At 40.0% G+C, this 24,952-nt stretch overlaps 1 protein-coding gene across 3 annotated transcripts in view; it reads right to left on the bottom strand.

The window, feature by feature from the left end:
* The window catches only part of GRIP1 (glutamate receptor interacting protein 1), a 219,257-nt gene that overhangs the window by 4,439 nt on the left and 189,866 nt on the right, over positions 1–24,952 (bottom strand). For all 3 annotated transcript variants that reach the window (XM_031055601.1, XM_031055602.1, XM_014312381.2), the window contains 10 exons: positions 22,696–22,765; positions 22,011–22,156; positions 16,968–17,112; positions 15,811–15,950; positions 15,455–15,643; positions 12,718–12,871; positions 10,748–10,948; positions 7,865–7,976; positions 7,676–7,720; positions 5,033–5,266 (listed from right to left, as the gene is read on the bottom strand). In XM_031055601.1, coding sequence (XP_030911461.1) covers positions 5,033–5,266; positions 7,676–7,720; positions 7,865–7,976; positions 10,748–10,948; positions 12,718–12,871; positions 15,455–15,643; positions 15,811–15,950; positions 16,968–17,112; positions 22,011–22,156; positions 22,696–22,765 — 1,436 coding nt within the window. The remainder of the gene's footprint in view (positions 1–5,032; positions 5,267–7,675; positions 7,721–7,864; positions 7,977–10,747; positions 10,949–12,717; positions 12,872–15,454; positions 15,644–15,810; positions 15,951–16,967; positions 17,113–22,010; positions 22,157–22,695; positions 22,766–24,952) is intronic.

Here is a 24,952-nt window from a genome sequence, read left to right as displayed (position 1 = left end):
GATACAAGGGCAGTGGCTGCAGCAGTAGCACCATTTTGTCTGTAGATGTGGATGGTGCATTGTGGGGCTGCTGTGAAAACATCAGCCTTGTGCCGTGGGGAGCACAAACACCCCCACAAGGTGTTCGTCCCTTACTTCACCCCAGCTCATTCTCTTCCCTTGTTTTTCTCCCCCTGAACAGCCCTGCAAAGCAGAAAGCCACACCTAAAGTCCCGTTTTAAGCTAAAGGTTTTCTTCCGGCCAGTGACTTTTTGGGTATGAGCTGTCATTTCAGACTTTGCAGGGACTGTGGTGTTTAAGTTTCTTGCCTTCTTTTTCCCCCATCCTCCTCCAAGATAACTTCTTGCTGAACCTGTCGTATGTCCTCCATCCCTACATGAACTTTAGGAGTCAATGGGCATTCCAGCTACTGAAAAACCTATCTGCAAATTCACAGTAATTAATCATAGAATGATTTTAATTTGTATCAACAGATGCTATTATCAGCAGGACTCTGGGGAAATCCTAATAATTTGCTACGAACAGAGGCTTTTGTTTGTGATATCACAGCATGTTCAACATGGCTTTAATGAAGAGTGTGTTTGAAGCTGCTACAAAAGCGCTCTAAGACCACCATTCTGCAAGACTAAAAAAAAAAAAAAAAGCAGGGAGATTTATTTTACTGACTTCCTGGCAGAAATTAAAAATAACTATCTCTGGATGAAGACCCAAATTCTCTTCTAGCAAAGTAACTTTTCTATCCTCATCATCACAAAAGACTGAAGTTCTTCAAGTCAACTGCTTCTTAAAGAAGCCTTGAAAAGTTCATGTAAAAATGGGATACAATGCCTAAGAGAAGAAGGCTTGAAATAGTCTGTCCTGTTCCAGCACAGGTGGCATGTTTTTTAAAAGGAACTTCCCTTTTCCACTTACTCCTTTTCTTTTCCCCTTCTTCAGGCATTGGAATCAAATGGAGCTGGATCCAGCCCCAGATGAACAACAAAAGCACATGAAAGAGGGGACTCTCTGAAGTTATCTAGACTTTATTCTTGTCCCAAGACAGGATCAACTGCACCTAAGCCATTTCAGAGATACATTTATCTGCCCCACATTTTCAAAGCTCCAGTGGTCAAGATTCCACAGTCTGTTAAAGTAATCCCTTCTAGTCATTCAGATGTTTCCCTTGGGTCTGAACTAAATCACCCTTGCTGAGGCTTAAGCCTGTTGCTATCCACAGAGAACAAGATCACTTTATTCTGTCTTTCTCTGCAGTGATGTGAAATAAGCCTTATTTTTCTCTGGACCCCGTCTATATGGTCAACATCTTTCTTTAACTTTCAGATCCCATACTGGACACTATTACAGTCAAGACCTTCTCAAAGCCAAACTGGAGTGGAGAATAGCTCACCAGGGTGGTGGTCCCATTTGTATGTTCTATGCCAGAGTTGCTTTTTTCCCTGTTTTCAGTGAGTGATCTATCAGCAACCAGCACACACACAAATCCAGCTCTAGACACCCACAGGAAGAGCCATGACACATTAGCACACCTTAACCTGGATCTTGTCTGTAACAATGCACGTGCTACTTCATGCCCACCTTGTGAGACAAAAAATGGAGCAATTCAAATTACAAAGGGCATGAAAGAGGGGCTTTGTTGTAGAGGGACAGTGGGAAGAGACTGCAATGGAGCAGGCAAGGCAGGGGACAAGGAGGGGCACAGACCTTGGGAAAGATCATCCCAAGTCTTTTGTCAATCACAATTTACACATTTCAAAATATTTCCTGAAGCTTCTGGTTCTTCAGATCTACAGATCCTAGATTTTTACAACCTGCTTCCCCTATGGCTATCTTCTCTTGACTTTTGCTGTGCTTAACAGGAGCTTGGAACTTAAAGAAACTGATGCTTGCTACAGAGATGAGGTAGCAATTTAACTTTGTTGCATGTTTGACAGCTGTCACATTTTTCAGATGGAAGTCATCTGCAGACAACTTTATTTTGTATTAGAGGTTATAATTTTCATGGTAATTCTTCCCAGGGCAACATATATTCTTCAAAGAGAATCTCTGATAAAAGCCTTGCTATCTGAAATACTCAATTTCTACTTAATAATGGGTATGGACAAAGCCCTACCACAGGTTCCTCATCTTGACTTGCAGCAACCCTCTCTGAAAGGAATAAAACTGCAGACAATTCACACAACACCTAAATCATGCTGGTTTATCTGTACTGCTGATCACAACTCTTTGGAAGGTCTGATCTCAGTAGTGAAATCTCCATTTGGGTGATTTATTAGACTTAAATTTACATCAGAAGCCTAAGGGAAAAAGAAAATGGATTTGGAAATGTAATTCATATTTCATAAGCAATTAAATAGTTACAAATTTAAAACACAAGCTTATACATTTTGAGTCTGTGCCTAAGCCTTGTCTCTCTCTCAAGTCTATGGGAAAATGCTTAATTTAAATTCATACATCTTGCACAGATCAGCTATTGAGATATTTTAACTGACTGTAATTTTAGGTTAATGACTACTTGTAATAATAATATTGAAAAATTATCTGATCCTAGTGCATATTTTTGCTCTCAGAGGAAAGTGTGCTCTATGAAACTTCTAAAAAATGGTCTGCTATGATTTTTAGAAAAATATTAATCTATATTATTATCTAAGTAGATAAAATCATTAAAGGCATTCATTAAATTTGGGTACTGATATAGCAGTACACTATCCAGCTAAATTAAATGTTATTAAACCATCTAGAACAAATGTTTGAAAAGATTTGTAGGACACTTAATCCTAGTTTCCTCAGGACACAGACAGTTCAAGAGCACAGCTGGTGAATGCAATGCAGAAAGGAGCAGTGAAGAATTCAGGTTACTTTGCTGCAAAGTGAGCTCTGACCTGTGGGCACACAGGCCCTGCCTCAGCAGGGATGCAGGATCACAGTGACACAGGACAGTGGCACCTGCCCTGCCCTGCCCAGAGACTGGCACAGCTCAGCAGCATGCAGCCAAGTACGTGCTTGAGAATCTGCCAAGGCAGGTCTCAGACAAGCTGTGTCTTAGCTTGTATCTCAGAACTGCCCATGCCATCACATTTTTCCAAGTCTTCCTATTTTTCAGTGGCCCAGCTAATTAAGACATTTGCCTGCAGAGGGCAGAACACATTGCCAGCAAGAGGATACATGAAAAATACTTCAACCAAAGCGTTTCCCTGACAGTGAAGTCATTCCTGTGGCATTGCAGCTCTTTTGGAAAACTCTGGTTGAATAAGCTGTCCAAAGGAACAGGGTATTAAACTAAAGGTCTAATACAAAAATGAACATGAATACATGAGAGAAAGTAGCAGGCACACTGCTACACAAGAACCAGTAGGAAAACTAACAAGTGAGAACTTGCTCAGGTAAAAAGCAGTCCATGCTGCCTGGGCTAACCTGCGTGTGTCATACGGGTATAACCTCACTTTAGGGAATCCGAGCGTAAGATCCAGTCACTAGTTTCTATTTTTCTTGAATGACTGTAAGGATTTGGAAAATCCTTGGTACAGGTTTGATGTTTAGATTTTTTAGAGAGGAAATTACTCTTCTCTGGGTGACAGAACAGACAGTAAAAGTGAACTCAGCATCACTTCAGCAGACAGGGGAAAAGTGGGTATATTGTCTGAACAAAATCTGAAAATTACTCCAAGGGAAGGTCAAAGCAATCCTAAAAGTCAGCTGAAGGAAGAGAAAGCTCACGGACAGGTTATTTGTACTGCCCAGGACTCAACAGCTAGTTACTATCACAGAATACCACTGACTCATTAACAGAAATCTCAGGACTCCTTTCCAGGTAAAGATTTATTTTAACACGGAAGGCTGGCTTTGTAATCCAGAACTGTGCATTTGTTGAATGTGAGCACACTGTGAAATGCCTACTAGCATACTTTGGTTTTATATTTCACATTTATTCACCACTCACAAAAAACTGAGCCCAATACCTAACTCCACTGATCACATCAAGCTGGAAACAGGAATAGCTTAAAACTATCCCAACACATCCTTACTGATCACATAGGCTGGCAATGACTTAATTTACCATATGTGAGATCAATTCTCTACTACCTTCTATAAACATTCATTTAGCCCACGCTCAGCAAGTCCTTACATTGCTGAACTCAACTGAACTACAGACTAAACTCAGTAAATCCACAGGGCTTAGAAACCAACCCAGACCTATTGAGAATGACCAGGTGACATATTAATGAAACATCCCTGTGTTCTGCCTCCTCTCCGGAAAGTTCACAGACCTTTAAGAGGAAGGTGGGCGCAGGAAATGGGATGCTCATTCCCATCAGGGAGAACAGCATTATAATGCCCCTGGAAGTTTTGGAAACTGGTTGCTCTTACGGCCTCACTGGACTTGAGACCAAAAGTGGCCAGGTGTTTGCTGTGCATATCCAAACATACTTTATCCAGTACTTGCTAGGAATGCAGTGCCACCTCCATATCACTGAGTGATTCCAACCACCTTGAGCAGTGAAAAGTTGCATAGTCTGAAGATTATTTATCCTTTTTAGAGCAAAGGAATTATAAAGAGAAAAGAAGCAATACCTAATTTGAAATAACGTTCTATATTATGTACATTGAATCCCTTGTATTTGATTCAAAATTAGTGTTAATTTAAAAAAGGACCTATGGGAGCCCCAAACCCTCCTGAGTAATTTCCTGAAGAAATGTATTTTCTAGAAATTAAACTTTGCTTTCTTAATGAACACATTTTGTGGAGAAGAGTTATTGGTCCTGTCAATTCAAATTACCAGTGGATGCTCCTTTCAAAAGAGCAGTGCCTTTTGAGGATTTGTTGTAAAATGAAATAGTAGACAAGGATGCATCTTATTCATTTGTTTTCCCCCACAAGGATCTATCATTAATGTGTTTGTAAGAACTAATATGCATGGCCCCCAAATTACATCTGTGGAGTCATTATAAAAAGTGCTTACTGTGTTGCCATATAATTAGAGTTCCTGTGCTGAATATATTATTTCAAAGCTATCAGAAAAAAAATATTACCGACCTTGTGTAACTCCACAGGAGTTGGTGACATGATTTCTTTCATTTCTTGCTTAAATTTTCTCAGAACCATGGACTTTCTCCCCACATCTGACGGCAATGTGTTGCTACGAGTAGCTTGACTGTAATGTGGCCTTACAGAACTTCTTTCCTGGAAGCTGGCTTGTCTTCCCAGCTGGTTACGAGGCTGTGGGTTCTCCTGATTCAAACTCATTGTACTTCCTGACATGATTGTGGCCTAGAGCATTAATGAACAGGTTAATTTGTAACAGAGAATGTGGGTTAAGTAAGTGGTTAATTCACAGCAGTAGGAAAAACACCTCTATTCTTTGTTAGAACACAATCACTCAGGGCACAGCAAAAGGCAAGAGGATAGATGTTCAATCTGCTTGCAAGTCACTATAAAATAAAGACCACAACAAAACACAATAACAATATATGAACCCTATGGGCAGAAGTTTTCAGATGGCATTTAAAACTAAAATACTGAGCACCAGAACTGCTGTGCTTGTAAGCCAGTCCCCTGGCAGACTGAAGAGTATGTAGTGCAATTGCTTATTTTAAAAATATCTTACACATAAATAAAACAACATCTAAGTTGTGGCATAATTGCATTTGTTGGAATTGGAACTACAGGAAGGCATTGACAATTCACACTGTGTGTGTGAGGTAAAAATATGTGAGCCAGCAGAATTTGTAGGTAGCTCTAGAGGCAGCATGGGCAGAGTGCCTGGCTCTACCCAAGCTCAGGGAAAACTCGGTGCAGGTGCCGAGCTCACTGCCTGGAAAGAAACTTTGCATGACACGCACACTGCAAGAGTGGCTGCCTTAGCTCAGCACTAATACTGGCCCTGGTCTCACTGCTGGCTTTAATCTCAGTAAAAGCCTTTTGCTTTAGATGCAAAAATACATGAAATCATGAAAGATGATGATGGGAGTCACCTTGCCCACTGGGTGGAACAGACTGAACTTCAAAAGAATCCATGCACAGCAATGAGCCTTCACCCTTGGGAAAGATTTTTTGCTCTGGGGAATGGGAGGCATATGCACTTTGGCACAGCCACTGTGGGGACAGGCTGTGCTGAATTTCCTATTTATTATCTCTTCTGATGGACAACTGGAAAGGGAAATTTAAAGACCATAACCTGAATTCTGACTGGGACTGGATGCAGACAGCCTGCTTGAATGGGAGAAGTAAAAAATAAGGGCAAAACAGACAAATAAATGTTTGCCTATAACTCTGGTGAGCATGTCTGTCACCGTTCCTTCCCACAGCTGCAGCACTACTTTCACTATAAGATAATGGATGGTAGCCATAACACTTTTTGTGCTCAGTAATGACTGATATTACTGCCTGATGGAGCAAAAGCAGCTAGAGGACTTGGCAAACAACAGCCTTCTTTGCTCTTTGGCTGAAGACCTTGAAATGAAAAATGATAAGGAGTCCTTGACTACACCATGGCACTTCATAAAGCAGAGACATGGCCACTCTCAGCATCCTGTCACACTGAATGAGTCTGGCTTTCTTCTCAGAGCTGGGGGTTGTGCAACGAGGCAATGCTATAAATGGTACATCTACAGCTCTGAATTTCACTTTGTGAAAGGCTGAGGAAAATTCAGTGTGTTGAAATAACTGAATTCTGGTCAGCATGGATGACCTATTTCTCTTTTGGAATTATCTATTTCCATATCCTTTTATTATGCTCTGAATACTGAAAACTGCAAGAGAAGCCTGCAGTACTAAACCATATCTAACTATGGAATTAAACCAGTATAACATTTTCTCCTACATTTCTCTGGTTTTCAATAAAAAATATACAAGAATCACATTTTGCTACCCAAACATGCAATACAAAAGCCATAAATCTGCAGAAGTAAATTAATCTGAACTGAAAAACTTTCACCCAGTTATGCCATTCCCATTCCTCCTGGCTGCTAGAGGACTTTATAGAACATAAAAATGAAAATGAGATTCTGCCAGTTTTGCAGCTCCAGGAATTTAAAAGAACATAAAAGAAAATATTTTAGGACCTTTCATTCTGTAGCTTTAATTGGCAGTGTAATGATAATTGTTCTGATTAGATAACTTAGAGAAAAGGTGATTAGACAATTAAAGACTCCCAAGTTACTCTGTCTCTGTTTTCTTCCCCCGATGCCCTCAGCACAATCTAACACAAAGCATGGTTAGATTTGTAATAAACTTAAGGATGAAATATGGAAATTTGTTACACGGTGAAGAAATTGCTGCATAATGAACATTTCTCACATTGGCAGCTTCTTTTTCTTTCAGAGCGGTACGATTATAGGTAAACATTTCGAGAAGCTGATTTTCTTTTATGTTCATCTTAATCAAATTAAGTTTCAATTTAAAAGACAACCTACAACATGCTAAGAAAAGCTGCATGAAGCATCTGTCAGTGAGTGGAATGTATTGCTGCAGGAAGGTTATGCCCACTTAGAAATTCTGTGCCATTTGCTGCCTGTACAGACAGCATCGATGGTTATGCACAGCAGAAGCTGCAAGTCAAAAGCACTGGGGTGAACATGTTCATAGAATTTTGGTTGCATTGCACAAAAGAAAACAGCTCTGGTTAGGGGCAGGGGAGGCAGCTGCACAAGCAAAAATATAAAGGTAAAGGGTAGGTACCAAGAGAGTCATGTTTCTCAAACACAGACGCCTGTCAGCCTTGTCCTGTGGAGAGGGGTTAAAGCTTTTAAATGAATTGGTGTGATTAGTGCAACTTAAAAGAAAAAAGGAGAAAACAAAATGAATGTAAACCAAACCAAAACCATTATATTTCTCTATAATTGGAAAGAAAGGTTAAGATTGTTCTACCTCTAGTTCCCTCAGAATTCCTGACTGGCCACAGGTCTCTAAATCCTCCAGAGCCTGAGACCAGAAATTTTCCTCCTGGTCAGCCTCGGTGTTATCATGGGTACCTGTGAAGCTAGATTTACAATGAGAAGTTAAAAAAATGTGGACTTTCCCCCCCCTCTAAAAATAAATATTACACACGTGCCTTGCCACAGACTGCAACTTGAATGACAGAAGTTATGCAGGAGAGTGGGGAAGAGTGGCTGACCAGGAGAGGCCGGATGGACATGCAGAGCACATGACAGACAAGCCTTCTCATAACCTGGCAGTCACTAGCAGCTGGCAGGATCTGAGCAGCGAGTTGTTCAGTAAGGAGATAAATGGATCCCAAGAACAATACACATTTTTACTGGATTGAAACCAGGACCTCCCTACGAAAATTAATGTATCAACCAGTAGCTGTGTGCGGAGCTGCTCCGTGCAACAAATATTTGCAATAAAACCTTTCAACCTCACAGACTTCTCCCAGGCAATATGGAAAGAGTCCTCTTTTATTTTTTGCAAACAACATTTTGCAAAAGAGGCTTGGTGGTGCTTTTTACCTGATTCCTTCAGCCTAAGCTGCATTCATCAATTTAAGCCCACCTGATCACCATAATAAAAACTGCTCCAATCATTTCATACATAAACACAGAGAAACTTTCAGGGATGCCACTGTGTTGCATGGAAACTTAGGTCTCTGGCGTTTCATAAATGCACCCAAAGCCTTATTAAAAGCACTCTTGAGCAGATGCTGGTAACAGTGATGCTTAGGGTAGCTGTTCAGCAAGTGAGGTCTGATAAAAACCTCAGCTCTGGGCTGCGGTGACACAGCCCAAAGCAACACATTTACAGTGTATGTGTGTATACAGGGAGGGAAGCAGGAGGGGTTTCTACCTTAGCAAGGGGAAACAGCTCAGTAAAGGTTCACACAAGCATCAGAGCTGCTGCATGGGAGAGGGCTGATTATGTGAAAGGCACAGGGGAAGAAGGATGAGGAAGGAAAGTGACAATTTGCCCTTTTGGTGGCAGCAAGCTGTTACTTTGGAGCAGCTGCCCATGGACTGCAGCTAGTGGTGCTTAACAGCACATAAACAGAGCAAACACTATTATGGAAGCATCTGAGGCCTTGCTTGACAAACAATGTATGACTGAGGATAGCGTGAATGTAATTCTGTTTACAGAATAGCTTTTAAATAGGAGAATTGCCCAGCACAAGGGAGGACAGCTTGAATGCTTCACACACATGATACTCTGCCTCAGAGATGCTTTCTTACAGCTACAATCAGTCAAGCAGACAATGGTCAGCCATTTCAATCTCTTATTGCAATGATTCTCCACCTAGCACCAGTGTCTCTTCTAAGATATTGCAATAGATACAGCAATGGCAAGAATACCTACTCAGATCACAGATGCAATTCCTCCCAGGCAAGACAAGAAAGTATTTAAAACACGATTTTAGAAAGATCCTTGACTTCTGAAATGAGCTTTTTCCATAAATCTATGTAGTTCTTTCAATAGCCAATTTTGAATATAGATTAATTTATCCATTACAATATCTCTTGTTATATTGCACATTAATGATATCAAATGGAACTTAAGCTAATGAACGGGATAATTTGAGGCAATTGTCTGCGACAGAAAAACCTGGATTTCCTAGAACTGGAGGTCCATTTCTTCTCTGACTTCTGTGAAATAGAAAATCATGATGCCTCTATGTCTGGACTTCTTAGTGGAAGCAATTTATTTTTCAGCTCTCCTCTTCTCTTTTGCTCTTTCTCTGAGTCTTGTCTCCTGGTGTGTGAAATCTCAACTTTTGCATCTTCATTACAGCCACACGAGTAATTTGTAGCTGAGCTACTACACCAGAAAGCCAGAAGAGGTACCAAAATAATTTACCTAGGTGTCCTTTTTTATCTAAAACCTGAGGGATTGATTTTAAGTCATATGAAATATTGTTTGACCTATAATGAACATATTTGGTTTTCTGACTTTTTTTAAAGAGCCGTCACAAATTCAGATACATAAAAAGACTGAAGGAAAGGCAGTAGTGTCACAGACATCTTTTATGAAAAATCCTTTCCTTAGAATTTTTTCTCCTGAGAAGCTGAGAGGCCTCAGGAACAAAATGTAAACAATGGTTATCTGCTGCTGTGGAATGCAGCAGGTGGATCTGTGATTGGTCTCACACGGTTGTTTCTAATTAATGGCCAATCACAGTCAGCTGGCTCGGGCTCTCTGTCCAACACACAAGCCTTTGTGATCATTCTTCTTTTTCTATTCTTAGCTAGCCTTCTGATGAAATCCTTTCTTCTATTCTTTTAGTATAGTTTTAATATAATATATATCATAAAATAATAAATCAAGCCTTCTGAAACATGGAGTCAGATCCTTGTCTCTTCCCTCATCCTCGGATCCCTGTGAACACCGTCACGCAGTAGGACAGATAATGAAGACATGGGTATCTGGTTTGGTTCTCACTCCCATATGAGGGACAAAATCTTTGTGTTTTTTAGTTTTTTAATCAGGAGGTTCTTGGATCTGGCAGACTCATTCCTGCAAGCATTGATGTTTTAATGTGTTAAACATTTTCTCTGCAGCAGGAACTGCAACTGACTTGTCCTACCTGCCAGTGATAGGTAGACATCAGGCTAGAGAGTGGTTTAAGATCTCTGATATCATTTGCTTGCCCACTGAAATTTCTCTGTCAATCAACAGCAAGTTAATGTGGTGCTTTCTGCTTTTACCCTGTTTTTCTCATTTCAACTGATTTTCCTTTCTTCCCTTGTCTTCTCACACCCCCCACCCCCCACCTCTGCCTCAGCCCAGCTGGATCTCACTTCTGTGCACTTTTTGGTTTCCTACCTGGAAGTATTCCACTCTTCCAGCTGTCCCCCACCTTTCCTTTGCCCTCCAGAGGCACCTTTCCACATCTTTCCCTCTTTCTTCATGCTTCTGATGCTCTCTCCACCTGATCTTTCTACAGATGTTTGCTTTAAATGGTTTTCTTGATTCTCTCCCAATGTCTCAGTCTCCTTCTGTTGCCACATATTCTTGGAAGCTGTGCTACACAAAAAAAGGCAAGAAAAAATTACTTTCTACAGCTAGAGAAAAAAAGAAGTTGTTTAGCTAGAACTACAAGAAAAGTAGTGCTTTTTTCTGAGGATTCCTGTAACAGGCTTGAAGGACAGACATAGCCTTCTCAAACACTCCAGCATTTGGGATAGCAACACCATCAGATCACCATCCATTTTATAGATACAGCATTAAAGTAATCATTATTTTAATTTGTACTGTATCTCTCGGGTGTAAGTCACATTGACAAGCAGAACAAGACTCTTTACTGTGCACACTTTCTGCTGAACAGTGCTTTAAAATGGTAATAGAACACATGCTTTTCATTTAGAAGATTCTGTATTTTACAATCCAGCTCCCTGATTCGCTGCTCATCAACTTTTTCAGCCCATTACTTACATAGCTGCAAAACAGGAGGTGTTCTGGAATCATGGCTGCATCTCATTTGAGAAACAAAATATGGGCTGTAACTGTGGATAAAGACCCTATTAAACTAAAAATATTAGGCTACCAAGAATGGGCAGTATGAAGAAAATTATCTAATTTCCTTTATCAAACACTGCCCACTACTAGCCTATGAAAACTGCCAGTGTGTGCTTCTGCAGTAGGGACCAAAGGAGCTGGATATGGACTGGGAATTCACACTTGCTCATATCTCAGCTGTCATCTTGCCAGGCTTGTCTCCAGACAAAATGCCACAAAGCCATGGGCTGTATCAGAGGGTTTGTCATTCAAATTCTGAAAGCAGCATCTAATCTTTGCCTTGATTTGTATTTCAAAGCTTACAGACTGGACCTCATGGATTTCCTTACCCAGTGTGTTTATACAGGCACCAGGGAAGGGGTTTTTTTGATACTAAACTTGAATTTTTCACAGACTGGGATTTCAGACTCGCTGTGCGGGCACACCAAGAAAGTGTATTTCTCATGAAGGACATGCATGTCTGCAGGTCCTGAGGGTGCGTGCAAAGAGCACAGAAATCTCTTTTACTGTGATGCCTGTCTTTCCACATCTGAGGAAGAACTGTTCATTGGCAGAAATTACCCAAGTCTCTGCAGTGGATCCACTAACAAATCCAAAAGAAAAGAAAACTTAGAACAGAAGATAGATTTTTGGGTCATTCGCTATCTCCAGGAATTGTGAAGTAAATTTTTTTCCCTCAGGAAATGCTTTTGTCTGCAGAGAAATTAACTGAAAATGAGATTTACATCTCAGGAGAGAAGAAATAAATGCATGGCAAAATACCAATAGTTGGACAAGACATTAGTACCTGGATCACTTTTTACTCCTACTGAATGTGAATGTCTCAAGCATTTATGGAAGAAGACTGTAATTTGTGCTTCTTTGCCCAAACCAAAAGGAATTTTCATAGAAGATACAAGATTAACACACCAGTTGTCTTCAGCCACATTATCTGTAGGTTTATTTTTGTGGAGTGGAAAACAGATCAGATTTTTTCTGAAATTTGCCCAGGGAAATGCCCTAATTTTTTTGTTTGTTTGTTCTTAAGGGATAAATGCTGTGTTTTATAGGCTGAAGTAACTTGAAATAAATATAGGTCTTGGTGTTGGCATCATAATCCTCCATAAAGACCACTAATCCACCTCAGTAAGTGTCATTAAGTATACTGTGTTTCATATTCAAAGGAAGAGCTGCTGGAATTTCCTTAGAAAAACATAATTTCATTCAAGACAACAAGTGCTTGCTCATTTTTGAGGCACAGCTGCAGGCCAGAGAACAGACACTCATCTGGCACTCACGTGCTTGCTGCAGGTCGGTCCCACTCGTCGTCACTCAGCCCTGGATCATGGAACGGGTGGTTCCGTGGTTTGCCTGGAGGGGACAAACTGCCCTGCTTGGGACTCCTCCACTCATAGGCATTGAAGTTGTATCCTGAAGCCTGATAGGTGTGTCCTAAAAAGATGAATTACTAATTTGCAGCAATGCATATGCTGAAATGACAGGAAAGCACACCTCTGAAGCTGGCTTCTCAAGAACTGTTGAATTTGTCAGCGTCAACTTATTTTTTTCTGTAGCCAGATTATTTGATCTAGATTATGCCTAGAGTTTCACTTGTGGAAGCAAAATCTTAAATACATCTAACACTGTTCTCCTACTGTTTATGTCTCAGCTGCTTCTATATTTAGTTCTAGATACTGCCCCACAATTTATCAATTTCCAATTTGACATCCTAGATTGAACAGTAGTGAATAAATCACATGTTAAATATGTGTTAACATGGTCATATGCAACACGCCCAAAATTAAAGCTAACTTATTAAGAAAACTGCTTCACATGTGTTGAAAAAAGTTTCCAAAGATGCATTAAAAAATCCCATGAACTTGGCTTTTCATATGCCCTTTTGTTAGGGCTCTGAGAGCTCAGGGAAGGCCTGTCTTACAATGGGCACATGTTCCCAGGACCAATATACAACATCTCTATCACTCATTTCTAAGTGTCTCAATGCTGTGTAAGTGGCATCACGTGGCTTTTAGACCTGCAGAGTTTATTTCTGGGTGCTTTTACCATACTAGCAAAGCAGGTATTACTTCAATAGTACTTTAATTGAAACCAGGTGTAATTTGAATTCCAAGTAGGAAGCAGTTTCCAAGTGATGTATCAAGAAGAACATATGGATCAATGAGTCACAAGCTGATGCTGATCTAGTAAGCAAAATCCAACAAAATCCATTATGGTAGAACTGATATACATAATAGGTAAACTATATATATATATATGTATACACACACACATAGAGACATATATATATAAAACATATATGTACGTAATATACTGCACCTTGATATATTACTTTTTTAGCTCTGTAGTTGGTGTTTTTTCATGTGCATACTGGATTAGGAAGTGTTATTATTATCACTGCTTCCCCCCCCCCTAAAGAGGGTAATTCGCTTCCCTAAATCAGGCTAGACCTGTCTCCCTCAAATGCTGTGTACCTACAGAGCTGTGAGCATTTTCCAGCAAACTGGCAGATATTAACACAGTCCCAGAATCTAGGAAAGGTATTGGCTGGGAAATGTGACTGCTGTGTGGTGAAGCTCTGGATTAGTAAAACAGACACATAAGACAAAGGTACAAAATGGGGTATTAATTCAAGGACAGAAAAGACAGCTCCTCAGCATTAAATTGGTAATTAATAGGATAAAGCATTATCTGGTGCTGCAGAACCATCCCCCAAACCCCTCAACTTGCTTAGTCTGTGCCTATTGCCAAGAAGGGTCTGGAGCAAAGCCAAACTCAGCTTGATGGGTCAAGACAGAATGAACTTTTATAGAAATGGGGGCCACCACGATACCAAGGGATAAAGGCACAAATCTGTTTGCACTCAGGCTGTTTAGCAGAGGTGCCATGTATCCAGCCAAGTCTGGGCTGATTTTTTCAAGGGAGTTAAAAAAAAATCTGCCTTGAGATACTGGTTCAGCTTTGGCACACAATCCAAATCATCAGGACTTTGGAAAGCATTCTGGGCCTCAATCCTTTCCACAGCTGAACAATTTGCTGCAAATACATTCAATTCATCCAGAAAATGAGAATTACCATCCTAGCACTTATTCAGCAATAGCTCTCCTTAGAACTATCAAAAATACCAGAAGAAAATCTAATATAACTTATTTTGGTAAACTGACTAACACAGTTAAGAAAAGGGATCAAATTCATCCAAATTCCAGCTCCAGTGGAAAAGTTATTTGAGGTAAGGATCTATCTGTCCAAATACCTCCCAGGTAATGGGAATACATGCTTTGCTATGGAAAGAAACATTTTTAAAAGAGTTAAATAAAACACTGAAGTTGTGTGTAAGTTACTTTTCTTGTTATCAAGAATATTACAGGATGTCTACATCCTTCACTGCCTAAATAAACATGTGTTACAGACTGAAATTATTTGAAAATCCTATATAAAACAATAGTCAGAGAGAGGTGAAAAAATTATCATTATAGAAAATCATGTATTTAAATGGAATGATTGTTTTTGACAGCTGAGAATTAGGTGTTAATACTGCAGGAATGAGGAAGAAGCAAAAGATTTACAAATTATACGCAATGATAATGTTGCCCTTGAGCAGTTTATAATAAATCTGTTGTCATTTAAAAATTAATGCATATGGGCATCAAACTCATGAACATCTCCAGAGTGTTCTGTGCCTTGCATTGATCTGTACTTGAAGGATAAACTCATTTAGTTGTGGATGAGCTATGGACCAAGCTATTCAGATGTCAGTAAAGCTAACAAAAGCCTGTTAATGTATTGATAAATGCTTTGTAACACATCACATCCTCATGAAAGAATGAATCTGAGGCCAGCCAAGTGCAAGAAATCATGCTGCCTGCCGAGATGTGTGGTCATAATGAGACAGCAGCACATTATAAAGTACAGGGTTAAAAGTTAGTACAGATAAAAAAGTTCTACTTAGGGCAAAGGAAGGTCAACCATGAAGGCAATAATTCCTGCTTTAAATGTCAATTGTATTTTTGACAGTACCTTGATTTCCAAAGCTAGTATCAATACCAGAACCATCCCAGGACTCCACTGCGCTGTCCACACTTGGGACTGTAGTGGAATAGATGTCTGAGAGCTTGCCAGATTTCTGTGCAGCAGAGCTTTCATCCTCAGCATCACTCAGCTCACTCACGTGACCCACAGGCACAGAAAATTTCTTGGGACTGGTAGCTGAATAGGATTATATAAAAAAAGGTGTTGATCCTTGCTTTACTGCAGTTCTGAGAATCTGGTTTTTACTCCAGACACTAAGCTTTTCCATGGATGGGCTAAATGCTTGTTAATCTGCAGTAACACGTGCATTAAGGACCATGGATGGTACCCTTGGCCACACTCACCATCTGTTTGCTTCTTGATTTTCAAGGTGACAGTTTCTCCTGCCATCTGTAACAAATGAATGGCTTCACTCAAAGGTTTTCCTTTCAGACTGCTACTATTTATTGCTAGGATTCTGTCTCCTATGTGAATTGCCCCAGTCCTACAATAAGAGACAAATAAAACATTGAGAAGAGAGTGTAAAAGGCAACAAAGGCAATTTCTTTGCATTTTGGAGCATTAAAGTCTCATCTCCCTTTCTTTCTTTTATTTTGCTTTTACTGCTGTGTCACAGAGTAATTCTTTTGTTAGAAATGCTTAAAGCAATTCACCTTTGTTGTAGTGACAATAGCAGAGCTGAGGCATGATGTGCATTTCTGTGTTACTGTGACAGTTGAGTTAATCACCTGTGGATGAAACTCACTGCAGCCCACCTGCTCAAGAGCAATTTCAGACAGCTTAGTGAGTCCTAAAATGAGTCAAGTTTCTAGAAGTGTCACAACATAAAAAAAAGCAGTGTAAGCAAGCAACCAGCTATTCCACAAACCTGGCCTTCACGATGGGTCAATCAAGAAAAGAAAATAAATTATTTTTGTCTAAATGGTTCTGGCTGTGCACAGTATCGTATTTTGTGTGCTGTACCTTCTCTCTGAAACCACCAAATTTCAACGACTCAACCAATCTGAGAAATAACAGGCGACAGAAATCCTGATCATTTTCCTTATTCTCTATCTATCACTTACCATAAGGAGCATTTCTGCTCCTCTGATAATGTTTCCTATGGTGTATGTAAGTGCACATGCAGAGGCAGGTAAGTGTATGATGGGTTCAGATAAACTTGCCCACATGAAGTGCTTTCTTTACTTACTGTACTATACAACACTATTGGTTTTAAAAGACTGCTGAAATGTTCCTGTGACTGCTAAGTTTGATTGATTAGGTTTTCCTTGGTGATCTACAATAATACATAATCCTCTGCTTTGTATGGTATGTACATCCTGCTCATGCTCCTGGAGCTTGGCAATGATCAAAAAACAGCAGCAAAAAGATTATGAACTCAGATTTGGAGAATTATAAAAAAATCAATTGCTAACCCAGGAAAATCAGGGGTTTTAGGCAAACCAAACTAACCTCTCTATTGACAGAGAGAACATTAAAAATAATTTTCTTTCCAACTTACCTTTCAGCTAATCCTCCCTTTGTAAGGCTGGAAATGATTATGGGATCAAAGGGCTCTTCAGTACCAGAGATTGTAATTCCAAGAGGCCCACCATAGCGCTTGAGTTCAACAGTATAAATAATTGCTCCAGAGCTCTCCTGTTCATCTGCAATAAATGCCAAAGGGATGCAATTGGTTTCTTATGAAAGAAATAGCATATTCAGTCTAGTGACTGGTAATCAAACAACATTATCAAAGGATCACATTTCAGATACAATTCTTAATCATATTCTACTGGATCATTTTCTAAAAAAAAAAATTACCTATTATGCAATTTTTTATTGCCAAAAGCTGAACACAAGTTGATAGAAAAACTCTCCTCATTCTGTTAAGACTAAATTTTACTCTCTTTAAAATCTGTAGATCTCCTTTCCTATTAACCTAAACCTTAGGCTATTTCATTACAGAATCACAGATTGATTGAAGTTGAAAAGGATCTCTGGATGCCACCTTGTCCAGCCTCCTTGGACAAGCAGGGCCAACTACAGCTGGTTTCACAAGGTTGTGTCCAGCTGGCTCTTGAATTCATCTCCATGGGTAGAAACCCCACAACCTCTCTGTATAACCTCTGCCAGGGTTTTGTCACTCTTAAAGTTAAGAAGTGTTTCCTGACACTAACAGAACCTCACGTGTTTAGGTTTGTGTTCATTCCCCCTGGTCCTGCCACTGGGCACCACTGAGGAGAGCCTGGCTCTGTCTGCTTTACACCCTCCCTTCAGATATTTATACACCCTAATAAGATTCTCCAGGCTGAGTGGTCCTATCTCCCCCAGCCTTTTCTTAGAGGAGAGATGCTCTGGCCTCTTTGTTACCATTATGTTCTTATGAAAGTTTTTTTCCTCACAAAAGAAGAAATGTGCTGCTCAAACTCAACAGAGTTTCCCTGAGAAAATAAAAGCCTTGCTGTGTTGTTGTGTGGGGGGGGGGGGGGGGGGGGGGGGGGGGGGGGGGGGTCTCAGAGCTGTGTTCCTCTGAGCCACCGTGCAGCTGAGGCCACAGCAGGATGAGGCATGTCAGGGGCTCCCCAGATCCTGCTGCTCTTTGCCTTTTGTTACCATTGTGACCCTTTGCCGGACCTCATCCACTGTCTGTCTTGTACTGGGGAGCCCATGGACTGGACCCAGCACTCCAGAATCCCTCTGCACTGCTGAGCACCAGAGAAGTATCACCTCCTTTGACCTGCTGGCCAGGCTCTGCCTCTTGCAGACCAGGAGGCTGTTGTCTTATTTGCCACAGTGTCACATTATTAGAGAAAAGGCAAGTTACTACTATGGTATAAATACTGATACTTATCTGTTTCTTGAACTGAATAGAAGGTATTTAAAATTAAAGGTAATTCGAAAGATTTAAACCCAAATTTTCTTAAAAGAATTCTGGGAAAAGTCAGAAGCCATTATAAGATGAACAGCTGTATTCCTAAAATAGTCCATGTTTTTGATGGACATATTTTTGATTCTGTTACAAAAAGCTCAAAACATCTTCTGTATACTGAATTATCAACTAAACTGAATAGTAAGCCCATTAGATATTATTTCATGATATTGTATGAAGTAATTTGCATTATTTTGAAGTTTTATCTCACCAAACAATTATCTTGGAATTGGAAATAGAATTGGAAAAGAATCCATCACCGAGTAAACTTGAATACAATGTATTTCCCTAAACAACACTCAATAGGCATTGCACCAAAAAGATATGTGCATGTATTTATACAATGCTCTTTACATATTATTAAAAAACCCAAACCACAGCAAGACAGCAATCAACTGCAGCATTTTTGAGTAGTGAAGTAATATTTTAAAATTTAAAACGCCAAAATTGTCCTCAAATCAAAATAACAAATGCTTTCTAGCTCATGTTCTGATATTGGAATTCAGCCAGGACAACTGGTCTGGTGGACAAATTCTCTTAGATCTGTGGGTAATGACATTTTAAGCAGTTCACTGAATGTAGAAAATGTCTAGGATGCACATTCCATAAATGCTACTAAAACGAAAACCACTTAGAAAATTCAAATGTTATCATTCCTGTTCCTGTAGATAGAAAAGCTTAGAAAGGGGAAAAAAAAAAACCCACCTACATCACTAGCAAAGGCTCAAAGAGTTGCCTCCTTCTAATAGTGAATGTGATACTTTAGGCAGAACTGCAGGAACACTAATATCTTTGAAGCTACTTTGCTTCTTCCCAATTTTCAGAAAATTTAGATCTTCAGCCCCCCACCTTCCCCTTCCACTCTCTTCTATTTCCTCCTTGCTATCCATGTACAGAAAAAGCTACACACAGAGAATCAAAGGAGAGAAGCATTAGTGGTGCTCCTTTAGCAAAGAATACAGGGGGTTTTGTGCCTACCTGGCATTGCCATCAGTGTTTTGGCACAGTTCACATCAACTGCACTTTGTTTGCCATGCCCTTTCCAGAAGCACCCAGCTCCCCAGATGTCACTGGAAGCCCCTGTGTGGCTCACAGTGGGCTGGCATGCAAGCAGCCACTGCACAGCAGGACAGGGGCAGCTTTGCTTGCTTAAAGCATTTATGGAACAACCACAAATTCCCTGGGGTCTAAAGCTGGCACTGCTCATCCAGATATGGCATGGACATGGTACAAGACTTCAACTGAAAGGTGGAAAGTAACACACCAAGCTAGCTGAAAATGTAACAGCCAGCACTTGCTAACAAGCGATACAACATTAACATTTCTCTGCTATAAACACAAAGTGAATAAAAAGTTACTAAGAATCAGCAGCCCTTCCACATGAGAGCTGGAAGAGAGAGATCTCAGTGAATGACTGGAAAGAAGACTGGTCCATTATGTCTGTTTTCTGGTTAGCTGTAGGTCAGACAATTATTGGCAGAATGTTATGCTGAGCAGAATGCTGGAGCTATCCAAGAACAGGGCATACATGTGGTCTAAATTCACCAGGAAGGCCAGTTCTGCCATGTGAAAGCAAAGAATGGTGATATTCAAGAAAGGGAGCTAGCCATTAGGTTAATCAGGATTTAAGACTGTCCTCAGTTCGAGAAGCTGGCAAGCAGAAAAGGAAAGAGAAAAATTGCTGGAAACATACCTCCATCTGGGGAGAAGATATAACTGAAGTACTATGGTTATGGGTCTCATGTTTTTGAGATTTTCCATCTTTCTTTTCTTGTGATGCAATTCTTGTGGCTAATTCTTGGAAACCACATTTAATGAAAGTCGATCCTCTGTGCTGCAGCGCCTCTGCTCTGCCCACTGGCCTCTTGCTCATCAGAACAACATCAGAGCAATACAGTGACAAGGGCAGAGCAGCAGGATCTGGGGAGCCCCTGACATGCCTGACCCTGCTGTGGCCTCAGCTGCACGGTGGCTCAGAGGAACGCAGCTCTGAGACACCCACTCCCTGCCTCACCTTCCTCAAAAAAGCATGCAGTGAGAAATAAAAAGAAGTTTAAATCTTAATCTTACTCTGTGCTTTACAAAACATTTTGGAGTGCTCCATGCCTACTCATCAATCAGCATTAGGCTTTTATTTTCTCAGGGAATTTACTATTTTCCTCTGTTGAGTTTCAGCAGCACATTTCTTCCTTTGTGAGAAAAAAAAAACTTTCATAAGTAAATTAATGGCAAACATACAAAGAATTATTTTAACTGAGATATACTTTTTATTACACCTTTGCTACTGTTATGCCACTAAATATTTTTTCTTTAACATTTGAGGAGACACTCATTCATTTCAAATTTCAAACTACCTGAAATCTGCTATAAATACTTTCATTTACGCTTTGACACTTAGTCAACTCTTACAAGAACAATTTGTACAAAGAATTTTTTTTAGTAGGTTTATGAGTTTATTCCAGTTACACTTGAATCTGTTCAGTTACACCAATCATGTCTGGATAAAACACTGTAGTTGTGTGAGAATCTTGGTATAGATACATATTAAGCAATGTGAGTGTGTAAAGGAAAACTGTGGCATAAGAATCCCACTGAGACTAAAATCTGTAGCAGATACCGTGGTGTGCAATGCCTAAGAGAGCAAAGATCTCTTTTCCATGAGTGGAGACCAAAATCCCCATTTCATTTACAGCAACAATTTGCACAAGGTACTAAATGCAGCTGCCTTTGCTTTGTACTATAATACTGAGAAGATACTTGGTTTGCTTTCAAAATCAGTTAGGAGGGGGAAAGAAAAAGGAAAAGAGTCTTCCAGTGCAATTCTAAACAGCACTTCAACAGCTGCACTTAATTTCAAATAATAAAGTGTGGCAGGTTGTGCCTTTTTGCTGTGAGAAGCTCTTTTTGTAAAGAGCTGAAGAGAAGTGAATCTTCAGTTTGTGCTTTTGTGTAACACTGTAATACAAACACCAGCAGTAATAGCAGTTATAACTGTCTTACTTCCTTTGCCCTACAGTGCATAACAGAACTCACTACTATAATCTCCAGATACAAATTCTGCTCTTATGGAATCCACAGTGGGGAAGACACAAGACTATTAATAGTTGTCTTCTTTTCTGCACAAAAAGGTGCAGAAAATTATGGCAGGTCCATTATTCCATTGGGCTGATCAGACATGGCTCCTCCATCAGATATCCAGCACAGTGTGTAAAGTACTACTTACCTTGTCAAAAGTCAAATTTTTAAGTTTATGGACAAAGCACACACTACACCACTTCGCTGGAGAACTGAAGCCTAGGTATCCACACTTTGCTAACCATGATTCCAATTTTAAAAGCAGAGAAAATCCCAATACTCTGGTAAGAAACAGAACAACTTTATATGGCTGCACCTGAGGGCCAATTGTCTTTTCAGTGAACTGAAGACCTAATTTTGCAAAGCAAGCAATATAGCCAGTGAGGAAATTCAACACTTTATATACCATTAAAATTCTTTTTAGGTGACATTTTCTGATTATCATTAGCATAAACCAGACATGTTCAGAAAAAACATTTCACTAAAATAGAAAGGAAATCCCCTATGCTCTAGAAATCCTGAAAATCCGCAGGAATCTGCAATAGTCATTGCTAATACCAGAATTATCTTCGTCCTTGCGGATCTTTAGCTTTACAAGGTCCTCGCAGTGCTGGAGGATCTGGACAGCATCTTCCATTGAGCAGTTGTCAAGTCGAATATTATCTATTGCCAGCAACTTATCACCCAGTTCCAGTGTCCCAGTCCTGCAAACAAGCAAACAAGCTTACATGAAACTCAAGTAACGTTAAAAGAAAGGTATCTAGAAAGGTCTAAACATTATTATAGAAACAAGATGGATTTTTTAGGACAATTATTTCTTAATATGCCTTTTATTTTCTAACTTTCCTTGCGGATCTTTAGCTTTACAAGGTCCTCGCAGTGCTGGAGGATCTGGACAGCATCTTCCATTGAGCAGTTGTCAAGTCGAATATTATCTATTGCCAGCAACTTATCACCCAGTTCCAGTGTCCCAGTCCTGCAAACAAGCAAACAAGCTTACATGAAACTCAAGTAACGTTAAAAGAAAGGTATCTAGAAAGGTCTAAACATTATTATAGAAACAAGATGGATTTTTTAGGACAATTATTTCTTAATATGCCTTTTATTTTCTAACTTTTCACAGAAGTTTTTATTAAAAAAAAAAAAAGTATACAGTCTCTTACAAGCTCTCTCTGTTTCATTTGAATTTGGCTGGTTACACACATAAACAGATTTTTAATGTGAGCTTTTTTGGGAATCTTACCTGTGAGCAACACTTCCTTTCTTGATATCAGAAATAACCAGAGGGTCCCCTGGTTTTCTGCTTGATGGAGCTGTAATAAAGAATATATACAGACATTTGGTTTTGTTTCTAGATATGCAGATGGACTAATTTTGACCATAAACCAATGCTTCCTACACATTCTTTACTTGCATTATATTCCTCCCCTACCCCTAAATTATCTGAACTTCAAGTAAAAATTAACACCAGCAGCATATTGGCAAGACTCGAAACTCCTCAAACATTAGAAAATTTCAGTATTGCAGTGACTGGTACAAAGGGAACTTAGCCTGATATGTCTCAATTCTGGGTTAGACCAGGACAGAGCCATGGGAAGACACCACAGTACAGCTCCAGTGATCTATCATAAAATTCTGCACAGCTGTAACACATAAGGAAGATTTTCTGTCATTATAATCTTTCAGGGCAGCCACTAATGGTGATCTTTTGCCAGAATAAATCCTGCAATACCATATCCCTGTCCTACAGAGCTGCTCTGGCAAAATATCTAGAGTGGGCTAGTCCACATTCTTTCCATCCACTTCTGTCCCATCCAGTGCTTAAGGCAGAGGTATGAAGATAATGTGTCCTGGGTGAGAAGGAGGAATCACATCCAATAAAGGAGATGCTGCGCACAGTGGCCACACACCCCATTGGGCTGATACACTATTAGCATGTTTGCACAGGTGTAGCTCACAGCACACTGGTGTTTGCTTCACCGTAACTCACTGCTTCCTCTGAAGCAACCTGTGCCTCTTTCTAAGAGAGTAACCTTGCCCCCTGAACTGCTGCTGGACCTTAAGAATTGTGGACTTTTCCCAACTTTGTACTGGGGATGCCTACTAGAAGCTCTGCAATTCCAGACAATTTAGTAAAACTCCCACCACTCCTCTCCTTGCACACTTATCTCTTTTTGGAAGAATCTGACATTAATGGTCAGTTTTTCTATCTGTCTCTCATGGTTAAGAACATGCTCTGCTCTTCAATCCCAGGCATTGCAATTCTTTACCAACTTGTGCAAAAGTATTTGACAAGTTTCCCTTGGCCAGGAAATTTGCTCTGCAATTTTTCTAGTCCTTTAGCTGCCTACGAAGCAGTTAAATACACCACAGGAAGTCAACAGTGCTCACTATCTACTCCCAGGGGACTGTTTCTTGCAGTGGCTACGCTGACTGCATTGTTTTGGAAAGTTCATCCATTTGCTGACAGAAGACTGCACTGTAGATCTGGTATGGCAAGCAGTCACCTTAGAATTTGAGGGTGAGGAAGACACATTGTTAGACATCTGTGTGGCACATGCTGTCTACTTCTGGGAAGAACATCACCTACAGCTGCTCTGCCCAGGAGGTGCTCCATGTGGTGAACACAGACTGACTTTTGGACTGCTAACAAAGAGTGTGCTGATAATAAAACATTGCCATGTGGTATAATGCTCTCAGCTCTCCTGCAAGCACTAATTAGTTTTACACATTTAGTATTCTTCAACTGCCCCACAGCATTCCTGCTCTGTGAACTGAGCCCCTGCATCCTTTCACAGAAGGTACCTTTTCAGCAGGCTCCCAGGCCTGAACTGACAATCACCCAAAAAACTGCCCTTATTGGAGGATCACCTACAGAATCCTGATGTCAGTTACTTTAGCAGCTCATGAATCTTCTCTTTGATGCAAAATGACAGATCTTCACCTACAGCAACCACATGGTAAATTAATAATGACATTTCCAACACAATACGCTAACAGGTCTTGTTAACCTTACTTGCCCTGGCTGAGACAGCCTTTGAATGTCCAAAGGAACTGTTCAAGAACTGCTGAAGAGCCATATTTCAAATGCAATGTGAAAGTCCAGAAGACAGACATACAAGGACTCTGAAGAATTTTTAGAAATTTGTCTAAACCAGCATGCTTTCAGGAAATGATTATGTTGCAATTCAGAGATCAGTAATTAACTTTTTGCAAGATACATTATTTTCATAGCTTGTTTCTCATACTTTCATGTCATGGGTCAAATACATTAAAACTCCATAATTTACTTGAATCCTTTGGATTTGTTTTACCAATTAGTATCTTGTTAAAATTTTAGAGTATCACTTTGGTGATTTTTTAATTCCATGTTTTTACCCTCTGGGTTGCCTTACTCTGAAGTTATAGGCTATCCACTGCAGACTAGGGTTTGAGTTTTGAAATACTTTTCATGAAAGTGTCTTACAAAATTACCAGAACTAAGAAAACAGTTCATTATT

This window comes from Geospiza fortis, unplaced genomic scaffold (assembly GCF_000277835.1).
Source record: "Geospiza fortis unplaced genomic scaffold, GeoFor_1.0 scaffold166, whole genome shotgun sequence".
In the NCBI taxonomy this organism is placed as follows: domain Eukaryota; kingdom Metazoa; phylum Chordata; class Aves; order Passeriformes; family Thraupidae; genus Geospiza; species Geospiza fortis.
The sequence above is the reverse complement of the archived record's forward strand: the minus strand, read 5'-3'. Positions and strand labels throughout refer to the sequence as shown.